The sequence below is a fragment of the Suillus fuscotomentosus genome (genome assembly GCF_016647785.1).
Source record: "Suillus fuscotomentosus strain FC203 chromosome Unknown F5891scaffold_14, whole genome shotgun sequence".
NCBI lineage: Eukaryota > Fungi > Basidiomycota > Agaricomycetes > Boletales > Suillaceae > Suillus > Suillus fuscotomentosus.
The window spans coordinates 27855-46541 of record NW_024539526.1 but is presented as its reverse complement, the minus strand read 5'-3'; the positions used below and the strand labels follow the sequence as shown (position 1 = coordinate 46541).

Sequence of the window (18687 nt, the reverse complement as noted above, 5' to 3'; positions counted from 1 at the left end):
CCGCTCTTTTGTTTAACATGCAGTCATTCTCAACCCTGCTTCGCGCAGTTCTCCTCGTCACCGTGACCTCTGTATCGGCTTCAAGTTTCCTTAGGATCCCCCTGACGAAGCTTGTGCCAACTAACTCATACCTTGCCGGACTGCCTGATGCAGATCGTGCACGTGCTGCATTTCTTAAGAGTTTCGCTTCTGGTGGTTCCACAACCGTCCCTGCATCTAACCTCGCATATGTCCAGTACACAACCAGTGTTGGCGTTGGCAGCCCTCCGACGTACTACAATCTAGTTGTCGACACTGGTAGCTCCAATACATTTGTCGGGTAAGACCTGACTGGTTATTCATTCAGGCTAAATCTCATTTTATCTCAAGAACTGGGATACCATATGTCCGGACCTCGACCAGTATATTCACCGGTGAAGACGTCAACGTCACTTACGGCAGTGGTTACTTTTCTGGCTTGGAGTGTAGGTCTTTGGGCTGCTTAGGAATAGTAACATCTAAAGATTTGTCCTTCAGATTTCGACCAGGTGACGCTTGCTCCAGGTTTTGCCATCACCAACCAGTCCATCGGTGATGCTCTTTCCTATGCCGACTTCGAGGGCGTCGACGGCATCGTCGGAGTGGGCCCCGTCATTCTGACTGAGGGCACACTCTCACCAAGTACCGACGAGCTGATTCCAACTGTGATGAACAACGCCCTGTCGCAGGGTTTGATCACAGAGGAAATATTAGGTGTCTCTTTCGCACCTGCAACGAGCTACAATGACACGAGTGAGAGAGCTTGTGTGGTATAATTGAAGGTGATCTAACTTGCGCACAGATGGAGCCCTCACTTATGGAGGCATCGATTCGTCTTTGGTGAGCCCAAAAAGTATGTCCCAAACAATGGTTCTGAGTTATCCAGTACACCGGCGAAATCACTTATACGCCGGTCACCGCAACTTATCCTGCTGGCTACTACTGGGGTGTCAATGTCACCGATGCGACGTACGGCTCCACAACGACCGTAATCCCAACGTCAACCGCCGGAATTGTCGATACTGGTACCACTCGTAAGGCTTTACCACCCATCCGCATGCATACTTTCTCACACATCTCTAGTGGTCCTCCTCGCTGATAACTTCTTCGAGTCCTACATGCGTGCCATCCCTGGTGCCAGGATTGACGAGAGCACGGGCCTCATGACCGTCCCTGAAAACTCTGTCTCGAAAATCCAACCATTGAACTTTACTATCGGCGGCACCGTCTTTAGTCTCGACGCTGCAGCACAACTCATTCCGATTGACCAGAACACCGCATGGGGCTTGTCAGCAAACACGCAGTACGGCATTGTCTCGTACTTAGGGACTAACAGCGGCGAAGGGCTAGACTTCATTATCGGACAAAAGTTCATGGAGAAGTACTATGCTGTGAGTTGTCGAATCACGAGGTGGCTATATAGTCTGGATATTGATGGAATTACAGGTTTTCGACACGGATAGCAATCGCGTTGGATTTGCTTATACGTGAGTTTTTCCCTCGTATCTAGTTTTCTTTTCCGACTGAGAATTTTTTGCAAGTGAACATACATTTACCACGTACACTCCTTGATATGGGAGTACCTTCTTAAATGGGATGGGCAGTAGTAATACCTTCTTCACACATACCTCATGCTCCGATTGGGTTATCCCATGCACCCGTTAATTCACTGCGCCGCTAGGGCCCGAACTTCATTTTAGGATGCATTCATGTGGTGCTTATCAGTGCTATGGCTGAGAGATATAGAAGCGTAGCCTCGTACCCATACATCTTCAAGGGACGATACCAAGAATCCTACATGGGATGTGAGAGCAAAAATATTGGTGACGCTTGAAGGCAATTGAGGAAATTGTGAGGAAGTGATGCGGGAGGATGCAGGTCGGACCCGGAGACTTGAGATGCCGAAAGCATAAGGGTTACTTTTTAGACCCTGCAGGCCGAGCACGCCGAGCACCTAGTCCTGACACCGACGTTCCCAGTGATTGTGCTATAGATAGAGGTCTGCGGAGAGCCACATTTAAGCCAATGTCGCTCATCCGACTCGATCTCTATTGCAAGTTTATGTCGCGGTGAAGTAGGGGACCCTTAGAAAGAAGACCAGGCCGGAGCCTATCGGTGTAGCCCACTCCCTAGTGGTTCGCGGTATTCCCTGGTAAGAAATGCTGTTCGATGATGATAACATGCCATTACGAATGCCTTGTAACATGTAAACGTTCGTGCACATGGTGACTGTCATTAGTATGACCGAGAGTGTCCACCGGGAAGTGATAGATACCGAAAAGGCTAACAGTTGGGATTTTGGTAGCTACTTAGGTAAGTGATGATTACACGTGGTTCCACAGTCACGCGGGTGTGATTTCAACACATTTACGACCTGTTGAAATTTAACTACTAGTGCGGCTGCCAAGCGCAGGCTCTGTGCGCACTGTAAGGGCACCGGCCTCATACGGGGACACTCTCATAACCCATTCATGACTGTTATTCCGTTCTTTATCTGTTCTTTATTTTTATCTTCATCATAGGTGAGGCACTGCTTGCATCCGTTGCTTGTCTGGAGCCGTGTTGATCGATGTCATCAAGTATCAAGCGGAGAGGCTTGGGCTATATCTTGCTCTGTTCTTGCCGCAAAAAAAATAGTGTGGGGTCATTTTTGAGCTGATTTCTTCAAGTACTAGTCACAACGTACGTGGTGTCTTTACGATTCACTCAATTTCCCAACCTTACATCATACAGTTTTGCAATCTACAGGATCGACACTTGAAGTTTTCGTTCTCACACGTTCCGAATCTGATGGGCACAAAGACTACCAGCAGCCTCCCGTTCTCCATGTTACCCCGGCTTGGTTTTGCTCCCAGTCACAGAGCGGGATCTTCATCTCGCTCTCCTTATGCTGAAAATCCTGAAGAGGACTGGTATATCCCCTACAATGGTCCATTAGAACCACCCAAGAGCGTCTCAATGGCCAAGCAAGATACCACGAGACACTTTTGTAGACAGGATGACATAAACGCATTTCTGGAAGACTCTCAATTACCAGACCGCTACCGGATACGTCTGTGAACGATGCCGAGCCATTGGGACCAGGTTTACCTGCACACTCAACCAGTTCCCACAGAACTCGTATTCGCTCTGATTTCATGAAGCATACTACGAGCTCATCAAGTGTCATCGACCCGATACGGCCACATCCTCGACGGCGGCAGGCGAGTGCACCGCGGTTGCAAATTCCCACTCACACCAGCATGGATGCTGGCGCTGACGTTGGTGAATCCCCGATGCCTATGCAGCGTATTGCAACATCGTCCCCCCAGAAAAAAATAGGTCGGTTCTTCGGCTTCGGGTCTAGCAAAAAGCCAAAAAGACAATCAACTAGTACACCAGTATCCCCTATTATTCGGACTAACACGCTGGGGACATGGCCTCCCAGTTCTGTTCAGCATAGTACACTCCAGGAAAATGTTAATTTTGCGAAACCTCCAGGTTCTAGTCCCAATACTAGCAATCACTTTGACTCACCTTATGCCGCATTGGCACAGCCATCCCGCAGAAGTCAGACCCTCCATTACCCGCCACGGGTTGACGTTATGAATCTCTCTCCCTCCAAGCAACGTTCCGCCCAGCACCTCAACTTACACGGAAAACCCGACCAAGACTCACTCCCTTCATTCCCGACCACAAACTATAATTCTCCAACTATCTGCATGGCTCACCCATATGCAAATACATCCTCCTCTGTCTCTGTGTCTGCTTTTCGACCCGGAACCTCTCAACAATCTCGTCAAGGACATCAACAACTGGATTCGGGCTCACAACATACTCATTTCTCGCAGGATAATCCCACTCGGCGTAATCGGGCACTCACCTATGCGATCGACCCTCGCAGTGACGGTGCCGCCGCATCGGTTAAAAATGCACGTCCCTTGACCTCACCACTGAAGCTCTCTGTCTCCACCCCGAATCTTTTTGCAACCTCACACGACAAGCAACCTTCGCAACAGAGCACACAGTCAACACCGCCGGTAGCAGGCGTCGAACGCTGGCTATCTCCCGAGACATGGTGCGACGCACTGTTCTTTCCACGTCCACGCCTCAAAGTCAAGCGCGCACATGGGTCGCATGGAGGAAGTAGTGGACGAATCTTAAGTCCGTCAATCACGTCTGTCGCTGAGGGTGCCACTCCGCACCTCAGCCCTGCTATGCTTGGCGGAAGACCACAAGTGTCGTTGGTTACAACTGATGCACCAAGGAAACACCATGTTTTGTTGAAATCCAGGTCGGCTATTGATGTCCTGTCTGGCCCCTCTATTTCTGGCAGACCTCGTACTGCGCCCATGAAACGACATCTAGACCCAGATCCAGATTTAATCGAGGACAAAAACCTCGAGGAGTCAGAATTTGTACCGGGCGCATCGACCGCGCAACATGAACTCCGTCCGTCAACCTCCGTACCATCATTAACCCAGTAAGCTCCAATTTTTGTAGGTAGCTAGCCAATAACCAAGTACCCCTGCAGAGTTCTTGAAGAAGGCGAGGCTCTAGAAGAACAACGAAGGCAGTGGCAACACCAGGCCTCACATTCGTTGGGGAACAGCCGAACCCGTTCCCTCTCCCGTGCTCGTGCCAGGTCATTGTCACGGAGTCATGGGCACAAGTCGGAGGGCAGTACGACCCTAGAATTTCTGGCTGCACGGACGCTCCTCGGAGGTCAGAGCATTACCCCCACCATTAACGTTGCAAGAACTTCGCACTCCCGATCTCATTCCCACTCACACACTCGTTCGAATTCTCGCGGGCGCTCTAGTTCATACTCATTCACGCACTCACAGTCACACTCCCTTGGTAAATCCAATTCGCAAAGGTCGCTCGCGGATCCTCAACCTCAAAGCGCTCGACATGCCCGCAATGACTCCTGGGGCAAAACTGCCCTGCTTAAAGCATGTGCACCTTGCGGAGATATTAGTGATTTACTGGGCACCCCTGTTGACAGCAAGAAAACAGCCCTGAAACCTATGACGGAGGAAACCAAAGTCATACATTTGACTGACCCTGCGGACCCTTCGCACAACGAAGCCGACGAGGGATCCGTCATCGTTATAGGGATTTCCCCAGCCCCGACTACATCAAGCGGGGAAGGAGTCGGTATCGCACTTTCATCTCCCCCTCCTTCTGACGACCGCTTCTGTCCTAATCCCGAACTCCCGAGCATGCCCAGCCATCCATATGCCAACGGTGCCATATATACACAGTATCTTAATTCATCTTCTGAGCATGGTCTACAACATCCCCTCAAAATGTCTGATTATGCTGGACCACATCCATCAGCCTACGACCCCCAACTCCCTTCTAATACTGCTACAAACGATGTCAGCATGCGTCATAGGCTGCCTCCGCGGGCAATGCAGCCGGGTGCAATTTCACATCCTTACGCCACTGCATTGAGCGAGCCGGCAAACTCACATGCACAGCAGCCTAGTAACTCTGTCCTTCCTACCCTTCCGGTCCCACCAACCGCTGTGCAGGAAGACAATGGTTTCACACCTGATAACCACATATCCATCAGTAGTCCTGACTTCGAGAAGTATGGCGTTGGTGAGGTTCTTGTATTTGCTGCGCCATCGCGAGACGAGCAGGAAAGTGACTCCGAGGATCAATCTTTGGGAACCATCATCCCGTGTCAGCAGGATACTCTGAGTCGAATCATAGACAAAGGGAAGGCCAAAGACCTGACATCTACACCCATAGCCTCCGGTCATAGTCAATCCCGGCTACCCATTTCTGATTCTGTGGTCGTTTCCACTCGTCCCCCGAGTCGGATATCTGTGACAGCAGTCGAAGGCAGGGACTCCGCCTACTCTCCTGGTACCCTCCGTACCACGACCAACATCACCTCCGCACATCTTGTTATTTCAGCTTTGGATAATGATGATTTGGACGAATTTCAAGATTTGTTCTACAGGCCTCCCCAGAACAGGTTGTCCAGTGGAAAATCTAGCGTAAAACATCAGGACACAAGCGAAACCAGCAGGGGTATACCGTCGGATATCCATAGCTCTTATTCTGGGAGCGCGCTCACCAACCTCATGCGAAGTATGAGCGAGATTGGAGAGCTGCATGTCGCGGCCTCGGATATCTCCTATGGGCAAAGATCGGGCGGACCAGGGGATCAACGATCGGATGAACTATCTCAAACGTATATCTTCATGGACATGTCGAGGACTTCTTCACCGGTGCAGGTCGATCCCTGTGCTGTTACCCAATCGCCAGCCCAGCTTTACGATGCACCTTTTGAAATGGGTGTTCCAGAAGATATCGAATCCTCTCGAGCGTCTTCTCTTTTGATCGTCTCACAAGAGAATGACACTTTTGGTACGCGACACTCTGTCGAATTTGATCAGTGGCTAACGAACGTCTCTCACAGGTCACCCCATCCGACAAGATGTCGTTGACGCTGCAGGAACATCCACCATTCACCAGGGCTCTTATAGATCCTCTACATACGCTTCGATCCATGATGCCGCCGAAGAAGCTGACCTGGTCAGCCCCATCACGCCAATGCAATCGCCGCCCGTCTCCGCCGATGCCATGCGGTCGAGCTACATGACCAGCGGGTCTGAGTACTCACGCATGTCCACCCTCTCCGATTTCCCCGACCCTCCCGCGCGAATAAATGTACCACCTAACCAACCCTCCATCCTTCAGGTTTATGTCGACGCTCCTACGCCACTTCAACAGTCGGAGAGCTTTCAGGGGACCGAATGTCCTCAATCTGGGTCCCGCGTCTTCAGCTTGGAGAGCCACCACACAACCTTCGGTGGTAGTGACGACATGGATATCATTACACAAGTTCACAGGTCTGAGCTTTGAATGTAACATCTATTGCATGCCCCCTTACTGGAATCACCATCTAAGTTGCCTGTTGTCGGATAGTGCACATATAGGGTCTGTCATTATTGTTGTATTGCAGTGTAGACTCTAGTATCATGCTTTGCTTACTTATTCTTGATTAGAATACACGCTAATTTTGCAAGGTTAATCGGCGCACCGTCCATAGAAGTCAGTTACGCTGAACCTTCAGGTTCTCCAGAACTGACAGAACAGAAATTACTCCTTGATCGTTGCTGCACTCATGCCTTCGCATATTCAACGGACAGACTCATTCAAACAAGAAATCACGTCCAGACTACATCCACCATCATTGAAGCTTCAAGACGTAACCAGCTTGAGCTATCTATATCAGCGCTCAGCTGAGGCTTCAGTGGGTTGTATCAGGCAGTAATAAATCCCTTTTAACTTGTGATGCACTGAACTTTTGCAAATACAATACTGAAGCTCTTTGACGTCGTAGCCACGTTCGAAATACAGACTAATCCATCTAGCGTATGTGTGTGTGACCTTGAAATGAAACAAGATAGATTGAATTCAAGATTGCCAATTTGATTGGTGCGACAACCGTCGCTGTCTTATTTAAATCCTGAATCACGATGGACTTTGGAAGAACTTTCATTCTTGCATTAGCATGGAGCAATCTGCCCTTACTCAGGAGCTTTTCATCTGCTCCTAAGCGTTTATTGCTGATGGAAATTTTGTGAGTCGATGACAAGTCATAGTCGTCGAGGGAGCCAACCACTCATTGGTCTACCACCGAAATGCCGACTGCTGATTTTACGGTGACGGATGTCGTTCCTCCGGAGAATACGATAGCTAATCAGCACAACAAAGAGTGCACCGAGAAGGGAAGAATATACACAGACCATGACTTGTCACCCTTCGCTGAGGCATCGAGGAACTCGTCCTTGCTCAGCCTCGTGATCTGGTAGACTCAGCTTCTCGTATACAATGATGCAGACAGCGGGCGGTTGCTCACTTTTAGCATCGTCAATTCGAATTTTGGATATCATCTGATTTGCGCCGTGATGTGTTCTCAGACTTATTATCATCTCCGGGACGCTGACTCGACGAAGCACGCACAATTGGATAGTCGTCAGATGTTCCTGACATTGGAGGGTCGGAGTGGACGGTCACAAATTTTGGTGTTCGGCCCTGAATTCGAATAAGCGATGCATGGGTAAGCGGCCCAGTGCCGCATGGTTACATTGATGAAGTACTCGCCCTTATTATCGTGCAATCGAGTGCCAAAGCCATGAAGTACAATTGTCAGTGAACACTTACTTCAACAAGGGGAAATACAGACCGATATGCATCACTCTTATACCCAATGCAGGGACTTCTCTGCATTTCCACTCGTTTATAGTCAATGAATGTAAAGACATGAATACTTGAATGGACGAGCAGCTGATTTATTATTGATGTTCGAGGGGACAGCAAAAGTATTTCGCTGCGGATCATATGTCAGAATGATGGTAGAGTCAATAATGATTGAGCCACATGCCTCAGTCGTGTCTCAAATTTGCGCTCTCCTATGGTTAACGAGATGGTGATTAGATGACGATCAATAACAATGGGACTATGAATTGATCGTGAATGTCATGGTCGTTGGTCTCCGGTAAATATAGCTGGCATTCGCTCAAGTTTAATATAATACTTCCACGACGAAAATGATTATCTACAAAGACTGAAATAGGACGCACGACCATCTACAACCTTTTCTTCTTGTGTGACTTCTTGGGTGCCGGCGCCGGAACAGGAGAAGGTGACCCCGACTCCTGTGGCGTTTCATCCTTTTGCACATCATCTATTCCACGCTTCTAATTGCCAATATTAGGGTGTACATTGCGAGACGCAGTGACGAACATACCTTGCCTCGCGATCCGCCCTTCGGCTTCACCTCCTCCGCCTGCCTTGCTTCCGCCTCCTTCTCGATCATGCCTAACAATGTATTACACCTGCGCTGCAATTCCTGTGGGGTTCGGCTCTTGAAAAACCAGTCAAAGCGGAACACAGGAAACTCCATGATATCCTTCTTGATACGTTCGTAGATGTCGTCCGCGCCCATCCCGTAGTGGTTCAGCCGGCACAAGAGGTATCTATCCGCTTCTTCGCTGTAGACCTTGCCTTTCGTAGTCGGATAGTTGAGTTCAAGCTCTTGCATGGGATAGCGCACTGAGGCAATCTTCTTCGCAAGTAGAAATTCGAGATTTGACCGCTTGTTACGCTTGGCTTCACCTTCAGCAATACGTGCAGCAATTCTTGGATGTTCTTTATTCAGATAAGTCAGTTAGGACTTGGAAGAATACAGCTGACCGATATGCTTACCAGATAGTTCCTTCCAGTGCTTCTTGAAGTACAGGTAGTACCTCTTGACCTGTCTCCAGTCCTTATCTTGTATCTCCGAAGCTAACAAATCGTAGTCATCTGTCCTAGACGTTCGTCAGCAACCTACCTCACAGAAAAGCAGAAAATAAAATACCATCCAAAATTTTCAAGCGCGCGGACAAACTGCTGGAAGTCTCGTCTACTCCAATCATGGAAGCCAGCCTCGGTGTACTTCTCTTTCAGTGCCTGCTCCTCTTCCGTCAGAGGCTCGGCGGTATCTATGAATTCTTGCGCAGCTGCGCGCTCGGCTTCGAGTTTTTCGGGTGTGTCGTCAGGTCCTGATTCACGAAGAGTAGCTGTAATCCCATTTTGCCTCTAGTTACAGAATGAATAACAAATAGAAACATGGTTAAAAAGTGCATACCTTATGCACGGCAAGTTCTCGTTCCTGGAGCTGGGCCAGAGCGGGGTCGAAAAACTGGAAATCTTGTCTGCAGGGAGAAGTTAATTGACATGAGAGGGTAAGAACAGAAGTTATACGTACATTGAGATCTGTTTGGGGGCACGAGGGAGTTTTGGAGCCTTCTCGGTCTTCGACGGACCAACCCGAAGCGTCTCCTTGTAATAATTATCGACGGAGTAATTAGCTTTCCGTTCACGCTTCGAGAGGGATAGCATATTGAAGTTGAGGCCTTTCCGCTGAATGATGATGTATGATTCAGAACACTCGAGACCACGTCAAAATTGAGATACAAACGTACACCTGGCCGGAAATCTTCGCCTTCCCACTGTTGCACAGTGGCATCGGACTTGAAATTATTTAGGTCCTCAAGATTGAGGCCCTCATACTTGCTGTTAAGCTCTGCCGTACGTTCCTCACCGCGTTGAACAATAGCTTCAATGTCGTCGTTGATGGAGAATCTGATTGGCAGTGATCAAGAAACATAAAATTTGTGTAATGTCAAGTAACTCACGCATCAGTCGAGTTAATGAGCTTGTCAGCACCTTGTGTAATCATTTCAAGCAGCTCGTCCTTGCTGGCAGCTGTGCTCGACCAGTGAGCGCCTTGCAAGAAAACTCCTGATGAAAATCTTACCTTTTGCTTGTTGTTGGCGACCTTGTTGAATGACTAGCTGGTCGAGCCGAAGTTTCTGCGCAGCACGTTCAAGCATGCGCTCCTCGACACTATCCTCAGTGATAAAGCGGAATACGTAAACTTGTTTAGTTTGCCCAATGCGATGCGCTCGATCCATAGCTTGCAAATCAGCCTGGGGATTCCTGAAGATGGATGAGTAAAATAGAGGGATACAAAGATAGATAACAAACCAATCGCTATCATATAAAATGACGATGTCAGCGGTGGTGAGGTTAATACCCAAACCGCCGGCGCGCGTGGTCAAAAGGAATATGAACCTGTCACTGCCGGGCTTGTTGTATTCGTCGATAGCTACGATTCGATCGTCATGCGCTGTGCTACCATCGATGCGACAGTATTCTGTTCAATGAGCCAAAAGTCAATTCAGAAGATGGTAAATTTGAGATGTTACATACTAAAACCCCTGAACAGGCAATAGTCTTCAAGGATATCCAGCACTCTGCTCATCTGACTGAAAATCAGTACACGAGAGCCCTTCTCGTTCATCGACTTCAGAAGTTTGTCAAGGATAATCATCTTGCCCGAGTTTTGGATGAGGTGCTCATCGGTCGTATACGGAGGACCAGGTTCCTAAGTTACTCGGTTCAGTTTCGAGTGAAAGAGATGACGATAGACGTACTGCGCCGTCGAACAAGTAAGGGTGACATGTCACCTTGCGCAACTGCATGACCATGTTCATTAGGCGGGTCTTGCCCTCTTTCTTTCCAGTCAAGCCTGGAAGTGGGTGAGATGAATGAAACGAGCAAAGCCGAGGAGTAGCGCACCATTGACAGCATCTATGTCCTTCTCAAGCACTGACCGGTACCACTTCCGCTGCATCTCCGTCAGGCCAACGTAAATGTTAATCTCCTTCTCTACGGGCAAGGCAGTGTTAGCGTAAGCATATGCATGTATCGTTTGAACGTACTAGGCAGAAGATTCTTCTCAACATCGGACTTGACACGCCGCAAGAGGAATGGACGAAGAATTTTGTGAAGAGCTTCCACGACTTTCTTACTCTTATCCTCCTCCCCCTCCGCATCATCGTCATCCTTGTGTAGGAAAGAATCCAAATCCGCATAATCTGAGAATATCTCAGGGCAGATGAAGTTCAGAAGCGCAAACAGCTCCTTGAGGTTGTTCTGCAGCGGCGTTCCCGTGATAAGCAGACGTCCACGTGACATAAAAGAGCGGACGATTTGAGCGAGGATGGAATCAACGTTTTTGATACGGTGCGCTTCGTCAATCACGATGTATTCGAAAGAGAATTTCTTGAGTGCCGACTTTTCGATGAGACATATTTCATATGAGGTAATGCAGACATCGAAATCCTGAGGGATGAGCCGATTGGCGATAATTTCTGCGCGTTCTTCCTTTGAGCCGGTCAGAACGACGACATTCACATCTGGTGTCCATTGTGCGAACTCGCGAGCCCAGTTTTGAAGGGTGGATTTGGGGACAACAATCAGATGGGGACCAAGAGTATCGCGATAATGTTTCAAGTAGGAAAGGAAAGAGATGGTCTGCAATGTTTTACCGAGACCCTGTATAATTTAGTGAGCATTAAAGTAAAACATTAGAAGTTAAGAGACCACATACCATCTCGTCGGCGAGGATACCGTTCAACCCATTGTGGTGCAATGAGACCATCCAATTCAGTCCTTGAAGTTGATATGTCCTCATCTGACCGTTAATGTCTGAAATTATGTTTTAGCGTGGCCAGTCGTGGAACTGGGCGACACGTACAGCTCGGTGACTCTTCAAAGACATAGGGTTGGTCGTCTCCATCTGCAGCGAATCCCCCATCTTTCAACAGCTCTTCATCTTCTTCCTTCTCAGACTTGCGATGGCGTGCGTTCTCGTCGCTTCTCAAAGAATTAGTCGGTGGTTACACAGAAGAAACGCGGATGACGCACGCTCCCTTCTTTCTACCCCTACCCTTTGGCTTCGGCTGTGAGTCCAATAAAGCAGCATATTGCGGATCACGAGTTTTCTACGAGACGGTGAGCAGAATATGATGGGACTGACATGATATAACGCGCCTTAATATCGACAAAGTGCTTGAAAAGATCCGTCTGACCGAGAAGGTACGAGTATCGTTTGACAGCATCGGTAATCTAAAGCGGGATAAAAAAAGCTGGCTCCTAGTGGTCACGCGCACTCACCTTCGCTTTGTCCATTTCCTGTCGTTTGACATGGAGTTGACTCTCTTCAGCCTTGCGCTTTCGCTTCTTTTGCTGCCTCTCCACGGTTTGCTGAATTTTTGCCAACTTTGATGGAGATGAACTACCAGCGACAGGTCCCTAATCGAACACATGATAGGTTAGAACCGAGGTTGAACGTGAGGAGGCAATGTCATGAACGCGCCTCCTGCTCATCATCGCTGACAAGCTCATCTTCCTGAGCACTCATTCCCTCGTCAATGTACTCGCTCTCGCCGTCATCGGCTCCCTCGCTTTGCTAAGAAGCAAACACAGTACTTCAATTTCAGTATGGTGTTACAATAAGGCATGCTGGCTGCTAACCTGACGCGACACGATGTTGCTGGGGACAAAGTCGCTTAAAACATCCTCATCTGGGGCAAAGAGGTCCTCGAGGGCGATCAGCTGGTGAAAAGATAATAGAAAACTCGACGTACGGCCATTTGTGTATTTGCTGTAGTGGTATGTGTAAAGACAAACTTGGAGCAGTTACTTAAGTAAGAACTTGAAGCTTGAAATGGCCAAGACGTGACACGATAACTCAATTTGTACTTCAGACCGTGTCTGCACTATAAATAAATATTTAATCCGAAAGTAAGGCAGTTTGCATCGTCTGAGCTACAGTACCACTACTAGTAAGATACTTGGAACTTGTGACCAAATTTTTACTACGAGATGACCCGAAGCAATTGATCCCACGATCATTTTCAGTTTCTCACACAGGATCATTTTGCATCATCTGTCTGAGCTCGGCCTCTGAAACCCTCGCCTTGAATTCAACAAAGGATGGCTGATCCTCTCCCCTCATGTACGTCATGTCATCGAGGGGCTTCGTAGGATCTAAAGTCAGACGGAAGGCCCAAAGAATAAGAAGCGAGTTAATGAACACCGACCTGCAGCAATCAGGGTGAGCTTAGAACATTTGTGTAGAAGGAAACGTATACCTGGTTGCGACGTGTTGACCGGGGCATACGCTAAATACGAGTCAGTAAAAGTCGAGTGTCCAGAAGAACAGTTGCTTACCGACGACCAAACCCAAAGACGAAGGATTTAAGGTCGTCCCTAAGGCAACCTTGATCACTAGTCCGGCGCTCAGGCTTAAAAGTATGAGGTTCTGGGAAGACGTCTGGGTCTCGAGAGATGGACCTGATGCATTATCTGTCAGTCCCCTGTTACTTTTTATGATGACCGATTACCGTAGTCCCAGCTGGAATACAATAGTTGTTCTGATGGGCCCAGTCATTATTTTCACAATCAGTAGGTCAGAAAGTACTTGCCCAAACCACATCGTTGGTCGTTCGGTGAGGCAATCCTGCCGTGCGAAACTTGTAAACTTAAGTTTGTGACCAACAATGATGATACCCACTGCTGGGAACTAGCGGCCTCCATCTCAAAGCCTCGGAGATGAAGGCATGCAGACGAGGGAGGGACTGTTCGTCAGCGAAGGTCGGTACTGAGGAGGAGACATCGTTGAATCGATACACTTGCAATAGGAATCGACCTACCTCGATCCCTTCCTACGACCGCGTCCAGCTCGGCCTGGACTTGAGCCTGCTCATCAGGGAAACATGCAGCTGCCATGAGCACCGTGCATATCGCCAAAGTAGTCTAAGGACTTCAATCCGTATATTCGAAAATGACAATACAAAACGCCTTACCGTATCAAATCCTGCTACATAGAAAGTGCCAGCAAGAAAAGCCATCTCCGTCTCTGTCAAGCCATGAACCTGAACATTTTCTAGCATATGTTTCACAAACGAAGGGCCGACATCCACATTGTTCTGCTGCGGAAGGATTTAGACACCGCGTGAAGATCGGCGAGACAATGCGTACAATTTGCCGTTCCACGCGGTTCAGCTGATCGGTGTTGAGCTGCTTGCCCCTTTTAAACCCCCTTTTTAACTCTTGGGCATACCAAGGAAGGTATTTGAGCCACGGGAACATGTCAACAATATAAGCGCCAGGGCGCAGGGTTGTACGAAGTAATCGAAGGTTCTCGCGGAAAAATATGGTTTCAGGATCAGTAGCAGATGTAGGCGTGGTCTGGCCGTAGGCAACTTTCGTAATCGTTGTTGCAGCATAACTTGAAAACACTCATGAGCATCACACTGATACAATAGGACAGCGCTTACGTTGCCGCATGGTTCTGGAAGTTAGCTGGATCTTCAAGAATGTCGATGACCATGTTCTTTGCGTGTGACATATGCAGGGGCTCATATTCCTCAGCTGATTTAGGCTGGAGATGCGTATGAAGTGCTCTGTATCACATCGATGAAGTTAGGGCATTGTTGCGGGAAACGAACGAACCTACGCATCCGACGCCACATGTTCCCAGAAGGTATAAAGATGACGGACAATCCACCATTGTAGATTTCTCCAGCAGCAACGAGGCGAGGACGGTCAGCTAGCAACCCGCCCTGCTTCTCCGTGATATCCACGACGGCCTGCAATATACTGAGCCTGACATTACAAGTCAGCTTGGAGGAACCTACGTCGTGGCGGCCGATAATAACGATTTTCTCAGTTCTTGAACGAATGGTAATCACAGGTCCGTGCTCGTCAATCCATTCCGCTACAGTGAGAAATGGGCTGAATGGTGATGGCACACAATGAACATCAAAGCAATGAGTGAAATGCGAAACTTTACTTGCGAGGGGGTATGAAGTGCCCCCGAAGTCTCCGAGTGAGAGGGGAGGGTGGAAGAGGGAGGCCGCTCTCTGATTTTGAGAGGTAAGCTCGAGAAATCACTCCTACTAGTATCTCAAGACAAGTCGCAGTAGCGAGGACGAGTTGCCATGTGCTATTAAAAACGCGTAGGTCAGGCAGTTGTAGCATGATTGAAACGCAAGGACGGGAGAGAAGTGGTGGCAATTTGAGTCATGAACTTCAGGAGTACTTCAGGCTTGTAAATACCCAATCGTGCAATTACTGATACCTGACGTCTTCCAAATGTCAAATTCAGCAGGAGACTGCCGATGAGAATAGAAGAGTGCCTCTCACGTTGATAACCTGGGTTGATAAGGCAATGCCAGCATCCGCGCCGTGCGGTGATAACATTTGGACTGTACATAATGGCCGCATAGTGAAAAACCTTGCTGACAACGCCGGACGGTCATTGCGGTAGCAGGTGCCAAATGTCGCAGACACCACAGAAAATACTGGGTATGCGACAGCAACATTCAAATATGGATGTGTTGAGAGCAGTTCATTGTCTGGCGTGGCAGGGCGACATGGTATCTCTTTCAACTTAGTGTATGGTCATGCCACGCAAATGTTTTTGAAGTATATGAGATAGTAGGGGGAGGCGAAAGAAGACTGAGTTGAAGAAATGTTCGGCGAAACATCAAGGAAGTAAGGAAGCTGGGAGAGGAACGCCAGAAGTATGCAGCATACTATGTACGACTCTGCGCTAGCTATTTGTTGCCGGCCGGACCTAGGCCTGAGGCCTGATGGACGGACGGAACGGACTTTCGAAAAACCAAGTGCCTTCCGAATTCCAGAGTCCGACGCCCCAGTCAACACTGCTAAACGGAATTGAAAACGGTGTCGAAAACACCGCGAAACTCAACTTTGAATGTCCCATTAAATAGTACGTGTTCACCAAGTCTTACACGGCCATGCCTAATATTGCGTCTTGTTTGTCTTTATTCAATGCTTGGCGCTACCTATACTAACGGGCCCCAATGGTAGTAGTGCCCACGGGCAGCCTTAGGTTCAGCTCACCCCAATCCATAGGCTGCAGCACCTCCCTCAGCGAATTTACGACGATGGTCGCCATAGATACCAGTACGTGCTGCATTGTTGAACCAACTATATGATGCTGACCTTGCAAAGATAATTAATACCACTACCAAAACGACACCCTAAGGAGCATAGACGCAGAATAGGTGCCCTGACATCTCAAGTTTCGGCGCAGGGGGCCTCATCATGTGCCAGAATAGATGCCCTAGTATCTGGAGTCTCCGACCTTTCAGCGAAAGTCTTGGCACAAGCTTCATTAGATCGGAAGACGGAGGATTGAAGCTGGCATCATGATAACGGGGCGCTGGCAGTTATATGAGGACGGCTACTCATCGAAACGATCCGGTCAGTTGATCATCACAAGACTTGATCGAAAATACAAGACATACCCGTCGATGCGCTGTTCATCAGCAGAACTATGACCTTTTCAAAAGTTGAACAACGAGGGATGTAAGTATTCTCAAACTCATGTGGACTCACGGATAACTTACTCAGGCTGGAAATGGAGATGGCACTTGCGTGAAGTTTGGGCACAAGCTGAGCAACGTGACAACGTCCATTCTTTAACACGATGTGACTGCTGGCAGAGGGCAAGCATCGGACCAGCTGGTCAGGGCGGGAAGAAACACGTTGGATGTACAACCGAGTGGGTTTGCACTGTAAAGATGTGCTCATGGTTCAGTTGATTCGAGCGTCGATGACGGAAATAAGTCCTAAATAAGTGTTGCCCAGATGATACTGAGTTGCATATGTTAGAAGAACCTACGTTCGAGATTCATAAGCACCGCCGCTTCAAAGCTTTATAAATGGCCCCCAGCGAGCATCCATGTGTTGTTCCGTATATTCAAACCTCTTTGTTAACCTTGCGTGGTCCCAACGTATTACGAGCGTGCTTGGTAAAGAATGACCTATTATGGTAGAATATGTGAGGCTCGTCAATTACGTCCAAGGCCCAACTTCACGCGCACGTGTTGGCCTCATGTTACTACTAGTCAAGTCCAAGCGATTTTACTCAACGAAAAATCCTCACATAAGCATGAGCTCTATATACATGTTTCATGTTGTGGGTAATCTCACCCAGACCTACTAGTACGACCATAGTGTGCTAAATGTGTCCTGCTGTTGATCCTCGATTCAGATCTTCCATTGGAGGTGTCAGCTACAATCAACCCCCTGTTGACACAGCTGCCAATTGCTCTCCAGTGACTGGCAGTGGTCCGTGCCAATGCATGAAGCGCGCTCTCAGACGCTTAGGGAAAGAAGATTTGGTGACCCACATTCCAAGTTCGGATCTAGCAAGCCTTTTTGCATTAGGCGTCGAAAATTTGGAGGTCCCGCCGCGGTCTACTCGCCACAGGAAGTCGTCATCTTCATCGATTGATGACACGCTCTATGCTCTCCGATCTGTTCGTCGACTTTTAGACACGTCCGAGACAGTGTGTCTTGTTCCTGGCAAGACCATTCCTGCTCAGCACGCAGCCAACAACCCCACAGCATCTCCAACCAAGACATCTTCAAGGAAATCATCTGTCCGTAGACTGCAGCGCTCACTGTCTTCTACAGTGGATAGCGCTGCAGAAACAGCCATATTTCAAGCATTTCTTTTCGCATTATCCAATCGCGATTCCGACAATATTGGAAACCTAGAGCCTCACTTACAGACTACGGTCAACGATACACCCAGAAAGTATCCCTTACCATTGGAAAACATTTCCATGAACGTCAGCTGCGACGAGCGCCATGTCACGACATGGGATGAGCCTGACCAGTGAGTTCATTCTAGATGCTAGTTGTACCCGTGTTCAGTACCTTCTACATGTGTAGCGCGTTCCACATCTTCCCGGCGCAACTCCTGATTGCATGTACTTCCACGCATGATTTTGACCCCCTACTTGTTCCGGCCGTCACTCTCATTCATCTCAAGTGCAGTACAGTGGCGAAGAATGGTCCCTACAAGTCCCATAGCCAAATCTCGTTCAAGACATTTTATGATGGCGCTACGATACGCTACGTAAATGATAAGCCCACACCCGATTTGTCTCGAGGAATTCATATTGGGGAGGTCCCATGGTGTTCTACCAAGGACGGGGATGGTAATGTCGGGTGGTGTATGCGCTTTTGGATTCCAATCCCATTCGCACTTTTCCAGCGAACGGAGACCAGGACTTTCAAGATAAATGCCAAGGTACAGGTGGATGGAGGTGAAGGTAAAGAAGGGTATCTAAGCGCTTCAAGTGATTTCACGTTGTCCAGGTTGCTGAAAGATTTGGCTATGTAGGGGACCGCTTGGGTACCTACTGATGTAATGATCGATCACCATGTGTTAGCATTGTATCAAACATTCATGTGTCTCCTTCATCCTATGTGTACAGTTCAGTA

General features: G+C 48.5%; 5 protein-coding genes across 5 annotated transcripts; 3 read left to right on the top strand and 2 right to left on the bottom strand.

Annotated features, from left to right (window-relative positions):
- Window positions 1–1652, top strand: F5891DRAFT_111694 (acid protease). The gene is made up of 8 exons (XM_041363808.1): window positions 1–319; window positions 370–464; window positions 517–771; window positions 821–858; window positions 905–1052; window positions 1102–1409; window positions 1465–1505; window positions 1560–1652. The coding sequence occupies exons 1-8, from the start codon at window positions 18–20 to the stop codon at window positions 1588–1590; spliced, it is 1218 nt and encodes a 405-aa protein (XP_041228573.1). The 5' UTR covers window positions 1–17; the 3' UTR covers window positions 1591–1652.
- A 3570-nt stretch (window positions 1653–5222) lies between these two features.
- On the top strand, window positions 5223–6882 carry F5891DRAFT_947803 (uncharacterized protein; the record flags this gene model as incomplete). The annotated part of the gene is made up of 2 exons (XM_041374761.1): window positions 5223–6384; window positions 6437–6882. 2 exons carry the CDS (start codon window positions 5223–5225, stop codon window positions 6880–6882), a joined length of 1608 nt encoding a protein of 535 aa, XP_041228572.1.
- A 1612-nt stretch (window positions 6883–8494) lies between these two features.
- On the bottom strand, window positions 8495–13467 carry F5891DRAFT_111434 (SNF2 family N-terminal domain-containing protein). The gene is made up of 22 exons (XM_041363763.1): window positions 13005–13467; window positions 12892–12957; window positions 12734–12826; window positions 12532–12669; window positions 12409–12483; window positions 12283–12359; window positions 12113–12231; window positions 11966–12063; window positions 11295–11910; window positions 11152–11241; window positions 11007–11101; window positions 10783–10957; window positions 10558–10726; window positions 10328–10509; window positions 10206–10275; window positions 9993–10152; window positions 9776–9930; window positions 9656–9722; window positions 9386–9606; window positions 9232–9335; window positions 8774–9174; window positions 8495–8723 (listed from the first exon to the last, which is right to left on the bottom strand). Exons 1-22 carry the CDS (start codon window positions 13008–13010, stop codon window positions 8613–8615), a joined length of 3288 nt encoding a protein of 1095 aa, XP_041228571.1. The 5' UTR covers window positions 13011–13467; the 3' UTR covers window positions 8495–8612.
- On the bottom strand, window positions 13283–15402 carry F5891DRAFT_1127307 (cytochrome P450; the record flags this gene model as incomplete). The annotated part of the gene is made up of 13 exons (XM_041364169.1): window positions 13283–13460; window positions 13512–13541; window positions 13591–13713; window positions 13744–13793; window positions 13845–13879; window positions 13934–14020; window positions 14073–14175; window positions 14226–14351; window positions 14401–14650; window positions 14700–14825; window positions 14875–15011; window positions 15060–15156; window positions 15215–15402. 13 exons carry the CDS (start codon window positions 15400–15402, stop codon window positions 13283–13285), a joined length of 1530 nt encoding a protein of 509 aa, XP_041228570.1.
- A 2015-nt stretch (window positions 15403–17417) lies between these two features.
- Window positions 17418–18586, top strand: F5891DRAFT_1185641 (uncharacterized protein; the record flags this gene model as incomplete). Its single annotated transcript, XM_041366574.1, has 2 exons — window positions 17418–18076; window positions 18133–18586. The coding sequence occupies 2 exons, from the start codon at window positions 17418–17420 to the stop codon at window positions 18584–18586; spliced, it is 1113 nt and encodes a 370-aa protein (XP_041228569.1).
- Window positions 18587–18687: the final 101 nt, after the last annotated feature.